This window comes from Adiantum capillus-veneris, chromosome 23, assembly GCF_014529385.1.
Source record: "Adiantum capillus-veneris isolate H3 chromosome 23, ASM1452938v2, whole genome shotgun sequence".
NCBI classification, from domain to species: domain Eukaryota; kingdom Viridiplantae; phylum Streptophyta; class Polypodiopsida; order Polypodiales; family Pteridaceae; genus Adiantum; species Adiantum capillus-veneris.
The window spans coordinates 134,153,920-134,169,083 of record NC_140953.1 but is presented as its reverse complement, the minus strand read 5'-3'; the positions used below and the strand labels follow the sequence as shown (position 1 = coordinate 134,169,083).

Sequence of the window (15,164 nt, the reverse complement as noted above, 5' to 3'; positions counted from 1 at the left end):
GTAGAAAGCATTAACCATCCCCGGCCTCAGAACACCTTCAAAGGTGGAGAGAGCTAGTGGGGAATGAGGGTAGGGAAGAGGAAAAAGAAACATTCATAGGAGAAAGAAATAGTTTCTCACTTATCATCACTCTTCTTGCTTAGCATACATAATAGCATAGTAATGAGAAGATGGAGAAGATGGAAAGCTTAAGCATTTGAGCATGGCTCTTGGTTGGATTTGCATTCCATAGCCAAGAGTGTTGGTATAGGTTCTCAACTTCTCAACAAGCTTGGAAAAGGAGATGGAGCTCTTGCACTTTGTACTTCACACAATGAGCTTGTGTGTGTGTGTTCTCGTTCTGTATTCTAATTCTTGTTCTCGTTTATTCTCTCACATTAAGTCATCAATTTAATATGAGAAAATCATTTGGATATAGGTAGATATTAGATTTTATGGCATTATCTCTCTCTTGAAATCATAGTCGTCCTCGACTATGAGGTAGAAGAGATAAAGCCTTAGTCATTAGTCAATGTTTTTTATCTAGAGGATCCCTTCTTACACTATGACATCATTCCAAGATGGATGACTAATCCATTTGGTGCTTGGGAGACGTAGTTCCGCAAGCATGTCTGCTCTTTAGTCCATTTCATTCTCCCAAGTAGAGTGACAAATTCTACTTGGGGTTTAAGAGACGTTGTCATCACAAACATGATTCTCAGCATGCATACTACTTAAATTTTTGCACAATAAAAAGAGAATTAGTCTTATAAGACAAAAACATTGATCATTTAAAAGAAACATGTACATTTTCTTACTCTAATGTAGCATTGTAAGCATTGACAAGGTTTATACTATCCTTGAACTGTATTCCTTGCATCCATCTAGCATCTTCAAAAGGATAATTTTTGAACTTAATAAGATACTGTCGGATAATCTTACCATGTCATAGTACCTTGTCTTCATGCCAAAGGATAACTTTGGGTTGTAGCACCTTTTCTTGGTCTTCGATTTATGGAGAGTCTTCAATAATTGGTTCACTTGGGGCTCTTCTTTGTAGGGCTTAAGTAGGCTCACATGAAAAGCATTGTGCATGAGCTTGGGCAGCTTGAGTTGATAAGACATCTCATTGATTGGATTCAAGATTTCAAAAGGACCATAGTATCTTTTTGCTAGTTTAGCATGATACCTTTGATGGCCCATGGGATTTTTCCCCATCGTTTGCCTCAATTGAGCCTTGGGAGACTTAAGTAAGACCCAATCATTTTCTTTGAACGTTAAGGCCCTTTCGTGCTTGTCAGCAGCAGCTTTTTGCCTTTGTTGAGAAATGGATATAGCCTCCTTAATCTTTTGGAAAGATTCTTGTAAGTCACGGCTATACTCATTGGCAACGAAGATGTTCCCATGTACTTTAAGTAGCAAGGGAGTTTTAGGTCTTCCCTCTATGATTTCAAAAGGTCTCGTAGAAGTATGGATAGTATTATCGTACCCATACTCTACAAGGGGTAGGTACTTCTCTCATTGTGAGCATTGATCTACTTCTGTAAAAGAAGTATTTAGTAGATCAAGAATTGTAAGATTGGATATCTCACTTTTGCCATCCGTTTGTGGGTGGTGATAAGTTGAAGAGAAATTCAATCTTGTACCTAGATTTTCAAAGAGACCTTTCCAAAAATTACCGATCATTCTAAGATCTCTATCTGACACGATGGATGTTGGTAATCCATGGTGTTTGAAAATATGGGATATGAAGAGAGTTGCCATTTGGTGTGCCTTAATAGTCTTTTTGAAAGGAATAAAGTGTGCTTGCTTGCTAAACCTATCAATTATTGTCCATATTCCCGTATTCCCATGGATAAACTTGGGTAATCCAAAGATAAAATCCATGGATATCGTCTCCCATGGTGAATTAGGGATTGGCAATGGCAAGAGTAATCCAGGTTGCTTTCTCTATCATATTTAGTTTTTTGGCATACCACACATATTGAAACATACTCTTGTATGTCTACTTTCATGGTAGACCAATAGAATTACGTCTCTACTCCCCAAAGAGTAGGTTGAATGTCTCTATGCCCCACATAGGGAGGAGCATGGGATTCATACATGACTTTCTGATGAAGGGAGTGGGTAACACATACCCTATTGCCATGGATAAGATAACCATCCTGCAAGGTGAATGGTTCTTATTTCTTCCCCAACACAAGGGCTGACATTATGTCTTTACAGTCAGGGTCCGTAGCATATTCATCTATCATAGAATATAGATCATTGTGAGTTGCTATAGACACAGCATTAACTTTTGGTCGTCGTGAAAGCGCATAGACCACTTGATTGTGCTTACCAACAATGTGAGCAATATGAAAATAAAATTCCAAAAGAAAATTTATCCAGCTCATTTGTTTGTTGAAAAGCTTGGTTTGCGTCATGAAGTACTTGAGACTTTGGTGGTTTGTTCGCAAAATAAATGGAGTCCCCAATGGATAGTGCTTCCATGTGTCTAGGGCATGTAGAACAGCTAAAAGCTCTTTTTTGTATATGCCCAAGACTCGTTCATTGATATTGAGCCTTTGGCTCTCATATGCTATGGCATGCCCTTCTTGAAGTAAAATTGCTCCAAGGAAATAACCACAAGCATCACATTGGACGTCAAATGGCTTTGAGAGATCCAGAAGCATAAGGATTGGTTGGGAGGTAAGCTTCTCTTTGAGCTTGTCAAAAGAAATTTTCTCTTTAGCAGTCCATGTCATTGAGTACTTAACGTTCCTCTTTGTTAAGTCATGTAATGGTCCTGCTATTTGAGAGAATTTGGCTATGAAGCATCTATAGTATGCACACATACTAATAAAGCTTCTTAGCTCATGTAGATTCCTTGGATTAGGCCATGCTTTTATTACCTCAAACTTTGATGGATCCATATAGATACCATCTTGAGAGATAATATGACCTAAGTATTGAATCTCTTGATGGAAAAGTTCACTCTTCTTTTGATTGATAAAAAGCTTGTTCTCTCTCAAAGCTTGAAAAATCACTTGGAGATGTTGCTTGTGTTCCTCCAAGGACTTGGAGTAGATGATGATATCATCAACCAGTGAATTTTTGGTAGGGTCTAAAGTTTTTCTCATTAAACGATTGAACATGGTTGGTGCATTAGTCAAGCCAAAAGGCATGATTAGATATTCATAAAGATCAAACTTTGTATGAAACATGGTCTTTAGGATAACTTCATTCACTATCTTTATTTGATGATAGCCACTTTTAAGGTCAATCCAGCTGAAGTAGGTAGAGCCTTGTAGCTTATCAAACAGATCTTATACCCGCAGTATGGGAAATTTGTTTTTGAAAGTGATATGGTTTAGTGCTCGATAGTCCACACACATGCAATATGTACCATCTTTCTTTTGCACTAAAAGAACTGGAGAACAAAAGGGAGAGCTAGGCCTCACCATCCCTTTGTCTACCAATTCTTGTGCTTGCCTCATGATCTCCTCTTGTTGAGCTTGGGAAACTCGATAAGGAGGCTTGTTAGGCGGTGACCTTCCTGGTAGGAGCTCAATTCGATGGTCATCATCCCCTCGTTTTGGAGGTAAGTCCATAGGGATATCATCGATGAACACATCTTAGAATCCATTTAGAAAATTAGACAAGTCTAATTCTTCTTGATTCCTACCATTTACATTTGATGAAACATTAGGACCTTTTAGGGATTCTTTAACAAAAATCATGTACGCAGAAACTGAGCTTTTCATTGATTTGTCAAAAGCTGGAGAATTTACAAGTGGTATAGTATCTCCAGACTCACTAGCATCTATATACATGCTCTTTTCCCGGTAGGTGAAGTAGATTCTCCTTTTAGGGAACCTCATGTTGGCAGCCCATGCAATAGAAACATGGTGCCCCTAGAATAACATCCTCATGTTGGAGAGGAGGGATGAAAAAGTCTTCTTTGTCGACATAGCTTTGGACATAAAGCCTCAACTTCCCAATCCAGGGAGTAATAGAGGCTTGATGTCCCTTGAAAGCTCCATGGCAGTTACAGTATCTCCCATCTCAAAGGCTTGAATGCCCAACTTAGTGGCCCACTCCATTGATATGAATTTGTGAGTAGAGTCAGGGTCAAACAAGATGAAGGCATCATGCTCCCTTACCTTTTCCCAAGCATAGGAGAGAGGTAATCCTTTGCAATGAGCATCCTCTTTTGGACCTTCGATCATGGAAGCTCTAGGAGTCTCATTGCGGACATTTCTCTTGGGGCAAGACCGATAGCCATGTCCTTGCTCCCCACACTTAAAAAATTTGTGGTCCTTACAAAAAGCTTCAAGCTCTTCAGAAGAGATTTTATTTTTACCTTTGTAAACTCCTTTCTCCTTGGACCAATTGTTGTTGTTGGAATTGCCTTGGGAAGAATTTTGGGCATTGGTTTTCCCTTTTGCATCACTTTTTTCTTTGCTTTCCATGGGCTTGGGATTCCTTCTAGCCCCTTGTTGGAAATTGATGCACGAAGCAACCATGGTGTGGTGGATTACTTCGATGATAGAACCAGTCTGTTGGGAGCTGACGTACTTGGCCATCTCTTTAGGTAATCCCGCACTGAATTGTTTCTTTTTCTTGGTGAAGTCTACCTTTTGAAAGATGGTAGCCTTGAGATGACAAATCCCAAAACTTGTCCACATATTTCTGGATAGACTCATAGGAGAGCAGCTTCAAACTCCACCATTCTGTAAACACTTTGTCCTTTGCATCGCTTGCAAGAAATTACTTCATGATGGAAACTCGTAGTGTTTTCCATGTCTTTGAGGCTTCATCGTTGCCACAAAGGCTAGCCCACCATTGACGAGCAGATTTAAGAAAGTGCATAGCTACATGGCATAGATTAGAGGACTAAGTGAAGCCCTCGTCTCAAAAGACTGCATCAAATTATTGGATGAAAGCCAATACTTTGTTGGTAGCACCAAATGTACCATCATAAGTGAGAAAAGAGAGACTCTTTCCTCCCTCTTTTAGCTTTTGGAACCTTCGCCATGCAGGGCCAGATTTGCGATGTCCTCTCCTCTTGTATTCTCTAGGAGAATAGTTGTTGCTTTCATCGGGAGAGGAGGAAGGTGAAGAAGAAGGAGAAGAGTGCGACCTCTTTCTTACCCTTTTCTTCCTTTGTTTCCTCTCTTCCCTTTCATAGTGACGAGGAGAAGGACTATGGTTTGACCTTTTCCTCTTGGGAGGAGTTGGCGATTGTATAGACCGCCATCTTCGTGGAGCAACATCTTCAGAGGAACTTAGGAATTCGCTTCTTTCTTGTTCGTTGGATTCCTCCTCTCTTATGGAAGAGAGTCTTCTTTTGGGGGTCTCATCAAGAGGCCTCCTAAGCTCTCTCTCCTCTTAGAGAGGAAGGAAATTCCCATAAGCACGAAGTTGTTGAGTAACTTCCGCTTGCAAAGCAGGGTTGTAGCTTGCTGCAACCTAGTAACAAGATAATTGACAAACATGGGGGCATAAACATTAGCACCTTCATGTGCAAAATCAAAGTTATCAATGTTCATTCTACTCTCTTGGTTACTGTCATCCATGCTAATTAGACTTATGTATAGAATACTTTGTGCTTTGGTACCCTCAAAAACCTTAGTCGCTACTCTTCTTTACCTTTGAAAATCAGCTCTCAAGCAGCCACACCCGTGGTTTAGACATTGTTGATTTCAAAGATTAGCGGAGAGGGTCTAACATTGCCTAGTTGATTATGGTTCCGGTTGAGTTTTCTCGTATCTCAATAATGGTTAAACCAAAGGCAAGCCCGGAGAGGCTCCATTATTAAGACTATAGTTCCCAAACGGTGTACCTCGAACTAAGTCCTTCTCAACCAAGATATCCATGTCCCACTTACCCTATTGCAATAAACAAGCCCACCCTTTCATGGACAACTTAAGGACCTCTCTTCTTAAGCAAGAAGACAGAAACCAATAGCTCTGATACCAATGTAATGGAAATGGCCTATGAACTTTGAGAACAATGGAATTAAGAGAATTAGAGCGAGCATTTTTGTGAGGCTACTTGGAGAACATAAAGGGTGAACTTAATTAGCGGTAGCAACATAACCATAGTACTTAATTAACTTGGCATGAATAATACTTTTGCAAGAGAGAGAGTTTAGAGAACTTGACAACAGTTGAGAACCGGATTTATGTGCAGCCGGTCCTCCTCCAATAGTCTTTTGTATTTTAGATTCTCCCATCAAGAGAGACTTGGTACAATACAATCTTTGTCTTCCTTGTGACCTAGGTGATGCAATGAAGATGGAAAGCTTCATGCATCATGAACATAACATAGACTTTGTAGAAAGCATTAACCATCCCCGGCCTCAGTCCCAGGGCCTCAAACACCTTCAAAGGTGGAGAGAGCTAGCGAAGAATGATGGTAGGTAAAAAGAAGAAGAAACATTCATAGGAGAAAGAAATAGTTCCTCACTTATCATCACTCTTCTTGCTTAGCATACATAATAGCATAGTAATGAAGATAGAGAAGATGGAAAGCTTAAGCATTGGAGCATGGCTCTTGGTTGGATTTGCATTCCATAGCCAAGATTGTTGGTGTAGGCTCTCGACTTCTCAACAAGATTGAAAAAGGAGATGGAGCTCTTGCACTTTGCACTTCACACAATGAGCTTGTGTGTGTGTGTGTGTGTGTGTGTGTGTGTGTGTGTGTGTGTGTGTGTGTGTGTGTGTGAGAGAGAGAGAGAGAGAGAGAGAGAGAGAGAGAGAAAGAGAGTATATGGGCAAGCTCACCCCCTACTTGCTTGGGTCAACCCCCTCTTCGAGCACTAGCCTGCATTTGATTGGGCCTCCTCAAGCCTACTGGCCAATCACATGCTTAGTGCATATCAAGAAACAAGGGTAGCATTAGGACAAGTGTCCTTCTTACCCCTTTGACAGAGAGGGCTTGAATAATGATTTGAAAATTTATTTCTCATTGGACCCCTTGAGAGGCCAACCAATAGGCTTTGGGCACCTTGTGAGGGCGACATGGAGAGGAGCTTAACATGTGTCCTTGATGCCTCCTTGGTCTAGGCTTGCCTTGTGTGAGGTGTGTGTGTTCTCTCTCGTGCCCCCAACTTGTAGGGCTCGCCCCCTCCTTGTAGGGATCCTTGTTGACTTTTTGACACCTCAAGCCTCTCAACCTTGGGCCCGATTACCACCACAAGCTTGGCCCTTAAGACCTTCAAGCTTGGTCCGGGTTCCCACCTCAAGTACGACAAGCACCTCAAGCTTGGGCTGGGTTCCCACCTCAAGCACAACCCTAGCTTACCTAAGGTCCAAAGCTTTTCACACTAACTATTGGAAGTCTTTAATGAAGCTAACCCTAAGGTCTTTTAAGCTCCATTAGCATTGCTCTTTGATAGATCATCTCTCGTTTGGGCCCTTTACCTTTGGCCCCGTGCTGAGATGCATCTTAAGCACATATCCATATTCTAACTCTTGTTCCCAATTATTCTCTCACATTAAGTGAACAGTTTAATATGAGAAAATCATTTGGGTATAGTTAGATATTAGATTTATGAAAATATACACCAATCCACAATAGTATGCAACAACACTTCGTGCTTGAAAAGTAAAAACTTGCCACAACCGTGTAAATATTGTATGCATACAAATAGCATTATATAAAATGAAGACAAGAAACAATTAAGAGACAAATATTTAACTTCATTAAACATATTTCTACATGGATGACTTATTCTTTATCCAACTTGTGGATATGGTTGTAATCCTCAACTAAGGAGAGAGAAGCTGTAAGTTGGGGTTCCATCATCCGTTTCGCATCATCAAAATATTGGTTCTTAAACTTAACTAAATACTTGCATACGACTTTATTGCTACAAAGGAGGTTATTTTCTATTGCAAGATGACTTTTGGTTGGAGTACTTCATCTATCTTAGTGTATGGGCTCTGTAGGATAGATGCCTTTATATGGTCTTAATAAGCTAGCATGGAAGGAATTATATATTTTCCAATGGGATGGAAGCTTAAGCTTATAAGCTATATCATTATTTTGTCCTTGACTTTGAAATAGTCCATAATAACTACGAGTTAGCTTTGTATAGAACTTTTGATGTTCGATTTTCTCACCTTGCCAATTCTTATCAGGAGTGTGTTGCAATAGAGTCGTTGGTAACTCGATCAAAACCCAATCATCATCCTTAAATATAAAAGCATGGCAAAGCTTATCTGCAGCTAGCTTTTGTTTATGCTAAGAGTATCTTATGACATCCTTAACATTTTGAATTGTAGTTTGTAAAACATGCATATACCCATCACCAGTGAAGATTTTGTTATGTGTTCTTAAGATGAAAGGAACCTTATAGCTTCCTTCAACAATCTCAAATGGATATTTTTCAGTAGAAGTATCAATGTTGTTGTATGCATATTCTAAGAGTGGTATATATTTTTGCCACTGATTTCTTTTGTGTACTTCATTTGACATAGTTCGTAAGTAGATCCTAAGAGAACATAGGATGTGGGTGGAGAAACTCAGTACATTGTGTGTGAAAGAGCCCCTTATTCTTCTATCTAGTAAAGAATAAGGTCTGTATAAGTGATGGGCATCCAAACATCTCTAATGCGTCTGACCGGGGTAAGAGTCACACCGCCTTTACCCTAGCAATCTCCCACTTAAATATAAATGTGCCGATAAGTTGTACTACTATAGGAACTAGTAGTATGTACAAGAGATTTAGGGAGATGTCTCTTCTCAACCTATGCCCGCTGGCTCTCTCAAAGTCGATGCATGTCTACGTATAGGCTCTAGTGGTATATGAAAGCATATCTCCTTGCTAGAATCAGCATGCATATCTTGTAGGTGCCATGTGATGATGAAGTATTGACTTGCATTGATCCATGATGCCATGCTATTGTCAGTCATCGCTCGACTAACAACCCCAACTGCAAATGCTCGCACTGCAACTGCTATATCGAGTCTCGACACTAAGAGGTCGCACATGAGAGTTCAAAGGCTGATGACAATAAATGCATAAACTTATCCGTGTCAATCGTATCAACACCATGTGTGACCTCTATCAATCTATCTACAATAAGTATCTCAACGCTCATCATATCACCACCAAAACTAGTCACACATCGATGCATCAATCCTGACTCCAAGGTAGTTGTCACTCCCTCATCGTCCATAGGGACTGTATAATATCCACATGTCCTAACATCACCATATCAGCCTCTAGCATAAGCATGTCAAAGAACATAACGCTCATCTTCGTGGTAGGAGGCATCTCTGTCCTAAGAGGATCAATTTTTTGTGTCTTGCTAGAGCATGGCCACTCTAACTCTGCATCTACAAACATGTCGTGTACAGTACTCTAGAGCTCGGCCGCAAAAGATATGTGTCTAGTCCTTCACTGAAATGATTGTAATGTAATGGAGACTATGTTTTCTTGTATCTCAAATACATGCATAGGGTAGACCAGCTAATCATGGCTCCTCTCGTATAATGATTAGTGAACCGCAATGCATGTGGAGAAATTGATCTTTAAGCAATACCTGACATCCACTCTCTCTTAAGCATCACTAAGATCAAGCTCTCTGCAATCTCAAGAACATAATGCACATGTCGTAGCATATAAGATGCACCAATATGACAAGCATACATCTCGTGCACCCTTTATGTCATATGTTGATCACTCAACTAGATGCACACGATTAAATCTCCGACTAGCAAAAGTGCCAACCCACTCACGACTTGATGTGACAAGGAATGTTGCATACTCATCTAGCAGCCATCGAGAGCAAGTTGCCTCTCTATTAGACGTAAAAGCAAGAGAATTACTAGGTATAAATGTGACATCACCGTCACTAGCATACAAAGTCATCTCTCTAGTCTGTGTCATCAAAATGGTCTCTTACATCTGTGTCGCTGCCTCATGCATCTAAAGCAATGTCGTCTAATGTGCCATGTGGGACCACAATGTCAACATCTCAAGTGTCTACATGAACGAGATCGATGTCTCACATGAGTCGTCATATTGGACTCAAAATTGTCACCATAAGCGAGCTATGGCTCTATAGCATGTACAAGGGCAATGTGCATAAACCAATGCCCAAGAGAAGTGCACCAAACTTGAACAAAAAGAGCTCCCTGCCCTACGGGTATAAAACACTCTCAAAAGAGTTCGACAGCACTCACCTGTAACCAAAGACTGCCTATAAACTATATGCAGTAGACTCACGACCAAATATTCGTCGATCGAAAACAATGTATACCATAAGTGTACCTATAGCCACTGCGAGCATACACTAATCTCACTCTTGCGAGAGTGGATACAAGAACACCAGTCCGTGTCCAAAAACAATCATATGCCCGTCAATGTGGGAGAAAAGTCAATTACAATAAGAGAGAATCACCATCTCAATCCAATGACTACAAATGCATCAAAAGAGTGGATGGCAATCAAGCCAAAACTATGGTAAGAAATTTAGGAAAAATCAAATAGAGTCTCCTTTACAAAATTTCAATGCAAATCTCAACAATAAACTGCATCAAAGATGCCAAAGTGGGAGAATCTCTTGACCATTATAGATTGACCAATATCTATCAACACAGAATATGGCAAAGTGGGAGTAGACTTCGACCACTATAGTCACTAAAAGAGGACGCAAAACCATAAACCATAACACTACTCAATGCTAATGAGCGAAATGCCAAAGCGGCTCCACAATGTCACATACAATGGCAATCCACACTCAATGTACATCAACGCAGTGACCACGCGTAAACAAGTACTGAAATAGGTGCAAACTAAAAAATTGATCAATGCAGAAACAATGCTCTCAAGAGAGCTCATAGTAACAGTGCTCGCTAAAATGCATGTACAATGGACGTCAATCATGCGTCATAACCATATGCAAATCCATTCACAAAGATCATAAATCAAAGCACAAAATTCTTGTCAAAATGTCGTGTGAAAACATGTGAATGCAGCTCCCACCTATGTACTCGAAAAACCATGTCTTTCGCAGGAGAACTCTTTGATGGTGTGTAAGCGCCTCTGTGATTCTTTACCCAAATCTACCAAAAACCCTCAAAGTTGAAGCTCTACACAAGCTGAAATTGCATCTTTAGCCGTAGAAATTATGCACCAAAGTTCGAGCACCTGCCGTGCTTCCAAAAGTGCATCAAACTTGCACATTGCAGGAAAACAAAAAACCTGAAAAAAATTTCGTACAATTAGTCTAAGCTGAATATTAGCAAACCAGTGAGGAATTTGCATATAGTTTCTTCTGCAAAGCTGTAGGCACGTCGAAACGGAGAGACGTCGCAAGAAGAATTTTCAAATTTGTATTCTACCAAAAGAAAAACAAATTTGAAAATAGTGTTGATGTGCACACAATTGTTAGGGCAGCATCTTCACCTACACACTATCTTCCACATTATCTTTTGAGCTTCCACAAGAGCATATGCCACTCTCAGCTGAACTCACAAGCTCCCATTGCATTCTCACAAAGCTTCCAAGCTTTCTTGATCTCTCCACTATCGAGCAGGAGCAAGCTATCGTCTCTCTCTCCGCACATGCAAGGCATGTGCGGAGAGAGAGAGAGAGAGAGAGAGAGAGAGAGAGAGAGTGGACGAAACAACTCAAAACTATGTGTATGAGAGAGCTCCTTATTCTTCTATTTAGTTCAAAACAAGGTGCCTATAAGTGATGGACGGTCAAATGTCTCTGACGCATCCGACCGCGGTAAGAGGCACACCGCTTTTACCCCAATATATCCAAAACATTGGAGGTAACAATTTCACTGTATCCACCATCCATCTATGGGTGATAAGCTGAGGAAATATTTAATTTTATACCTAGATTTTCAAACAATCCTCTCCAAAAAAGACTTACCATACGTGGGTCTCTATTAAAGATAATTGATTTTGACAAGCCATGATACTTGAAGATATGAGAGATAAGAAAATTAACCATGTGATGAGGTTTGATGGTTTTCTTGATGGGTATTAAATGTGCATGGTTACTAAGTTTGTTTACTATTGTTCAAATACCATTGTTTCCATGAAGAGACTTGGGTAAGCCAAAGATTAAATCCATAGTTATACTCTCCTATGGAGTCTCAAGTATGGGCAATGATAATAGTAGAAATGGTTGCTTTATCTCTATCATATTTCACTTTTTGCACATCATATATTTCCTAACATGATCATGAGTATCCTTTTTCATTGATGGCCAATAGAAATATGCCTACATAGCATGAGTGGTGGCTGTTATTCACAATGTTCTATATAAGAAGGAGCATGTGATTCTTGCATTACTTTCTTCCGTAGAGCTTGTATAATACATACTCTATAAGCATAGAAAAGAAATCCATCTTTATGTGTTAATAAATCTTGTGCTCTTCCACTGGTCAATGATAACATAAAATCAACATAATATAGATTTATAACATATTGATTTACCATAATGGTCAGATCATTGTAATATGCAATAGATAATTTTGGTCTATGAGAAAGCGCACCTACTTCATTGTGCTTGCAAGGAATGTGAGAAATCTTGATTCTCTGATGGTCAGTGCAACTAATAAATGGGTACCTAAAAGATAATGCTTTCATGAGCTAAGAGCATGCATTATCGCGAGAAATTCTTTTTCATATATGCCAAGAATATGCCCATCGTGACAAAGACGGCAACTTTCATATGCTACAGCATGGCCTTCTTAGAGTAGGACAACACCTGAATAATCTCACATGCATCACAATGGATCTCAAAAGGCTTGGAGAGATAAGGTCTTGTTTGAGAGTATTAAAAGCTTCTTGTTCTCTTGATGTCCATTGATACTAAATCTTTTTCTGAATTAAGTCATGTAATGGTCCTTCTAGGGCTGAAAACTTCTCTATAAATCTCCTATAATAGTAGCACATACCAAAGAAACTTCGAAGCCCATGCAGATTCTTGGGAATATGCTATTTCTTTATGATCTTCAGTTTTTTGTGGAAACATCCATATACCATCTTTGGAGATGATATGACCCAAATATTTTAACTCTTGCAAGAATGCTCTTCAAGGCATCTCTGCAAATGGATATGCTCATGACCAAACTATTAGACAACCAATTTGCAAGGGTGGGTTTAGGCTTCATTTGCTTGCCAAATTTTATCCGCTGATCCCTTTTCATCATCCAACTGTAGTAGAATGCTAGCTTAGGGTGGGTTCAGGCTAGGCGGCGGAAGAAAAATGCAAAGGAGCTTCGATCCTTCATGGCAAAATTTAATTGGTTGGAGTTGAGGCACTCTTCCGCCCTCCATTTTACTTCCGACCCCCCCCCCCCCCCCCCCCCCCCCCCCCCCCCCCCCCCCCCCCTCTCCTCTCGGAAGAGTTGATGGCCTCTCTCAGCCCCCTTCATTTTTTCACTTTTCCTCCTCCACACTGTTCACACTAGGCAGCGGTACATTTAGGAAGGCTTGTTTCTTCTGCCGGCTCAGTCTGAACCCAGCCTTAAAGTGGTGTTGTAGATATGCCTCTCAATTCAAACTCTTGCTTCCAACACATAATAAATTATTTTATATCCCATTGGCATTGTCCCTAAAATGCTAAAGAAGCACTTTTACATTCAAGACACAAGAACAAGTAGATAAACGGAATGACTGTAGATTAACTCATGGTTTAAGAGGCACATAGGTTGTGGTATATACAAAAGAGTTCTATGCTCCATTGTCAAGGAGACTTGTCAACCCTGGTATGGCTCAATGTGCGTGCACAAAGGATTGAAGCATAGCCAGCATTCAAACCTAAAGTTTGCAGCATCACCCACACTATCTTAGGAATACTGCACAACATATATGCCTCTCAAACTTTGTATTGAAGAGGTTGAGCAGGATTTTGTACAAGAAATCATTATTTTCTCTACTCTCATTGCAATATGTAAAATATTCGACAAAAAAAATTAAAGAATAATAGACCTGGCTCCTTCACGAGAAGGACGACAAAGGTGGCTTGCTCTTGTTGAATATACCAAGGACCTTCTTGCCCCCCAGCCTCTGGGAGGGTTTTCTAGGCCCTGTGGCATTCATTTCTACTAGCTTCTCAAGCTGTGGATGCGCTTCTGCCGACATGATGCGTCTCTTGTGCATTGAAGTGCTTGAGATAGTCAAAATTGCAGACAAGGAGAACTTCTTAGTAAGGCTATGCTTGCAGGAATTCAGAAGATTCAAAAGCCCCAGAACACGTCTTTCATCCTTGTGAAGATTGCCATTCACAGGCAAAGTACTGGAAAGAGCATATGCCGCAATCTTTTGCTCGGAGATGTCCTTGGATTCAAGAATTCTGGTGAGGGGTGTTGTGCAGGCTTGCCTCTTCAAATCCATGTAAGAAGAGAGGTTGCATATGGCCAATGCGGCTAGATGCTGCACCCTTAAAGACCCTGTGTTGAGAAGCTCTGTTAGCTGCGTGACATACCCCGCTGCGACTAAAGCCTTGACGCTTGTCGCAGAGGTTGCAAGCTTGCCTAAAGCTTGAATGGCAACCTCCTGGGCATCGCCAGACACCGCGCACTTGAGAAACTTTAGCAGAGACTGCATACCCCCATGCCTTGTGATGAAAGTCCGGATTTTCTCGTCTCTTCCTGACGCTAGATTTAGCAAAGCCTTTGCCGCATGTTGCCCAGCATCATCAGAGCTACATGTTAGCAAAGCAATAAGAGCGTTGATGGCACCATTCTCTGCAAGAGCTCTGCGGATGTGCTCATTTTGCGCCAAATTGCACAATGTGCCTGCAGCAGCTACCATGCCTGCCGCGGTCCCCTGTCTGCACAGCTTGACAAGAAGGGAAATGGCACCGTTCTGAGAGGCCACTGCATGCGCATTTTCTGCTACACATGTGAATTCAACTAATGCAAGGGCCGCTCTCTCTTTTGCATGTGCATTTCCAAATTCCAAAACCCTTAACAAGGGTTGTATGGCACCCTGTGCTATTAGAGCCTTCTTGCATTCATCCACCGTAGCCATTATAGACACAGCATGAACTGCCTTCTCTCTAATAGCCGGTGAGCTCGAATCAAGCAAATGAATGAGGCAAGACACATCCCCCTCATTAGCAACAAGCAGCGCAGCCTTGTCGTCTTCAAACATGTGATCTATCAAGCTTTCCAATATTGATTTCTTCACATCGACATTCCCTGCTCTTAACTGAGCAAACA

At 40.7% G+C, this 15,164-nt stretch overlaps 1 protein-coding gene across 5 annotated transcripts in view; it reads right to left on the bottom strand.

Annotated features, from left to right (window-relative positions):
• Positions 1 to 13,598: 13,598 nt before the first annotated feature.
• Positions 13,599 to 15,164, bottom strand: part of LOC147428620 (uncharacterized) — a 2,883-nt gene continuing 1,317 nt past the window's right edge. For all 5 annotated transcript variants that reach the window (XM_086497293.1, XM_086497288.1, XM_086497289.1 and 2 more), the window contains exon 2: positions 13,599 to 15,164. This exon is cut by the window's right edge. In XM_086497293.1, coding sequence (XP_086353419.1) covers positions 13,939 to 15,164 — 1,226 coding nt within the window. In that variant the 3' untranslated portion in view covers positions 13,599 to 13,938.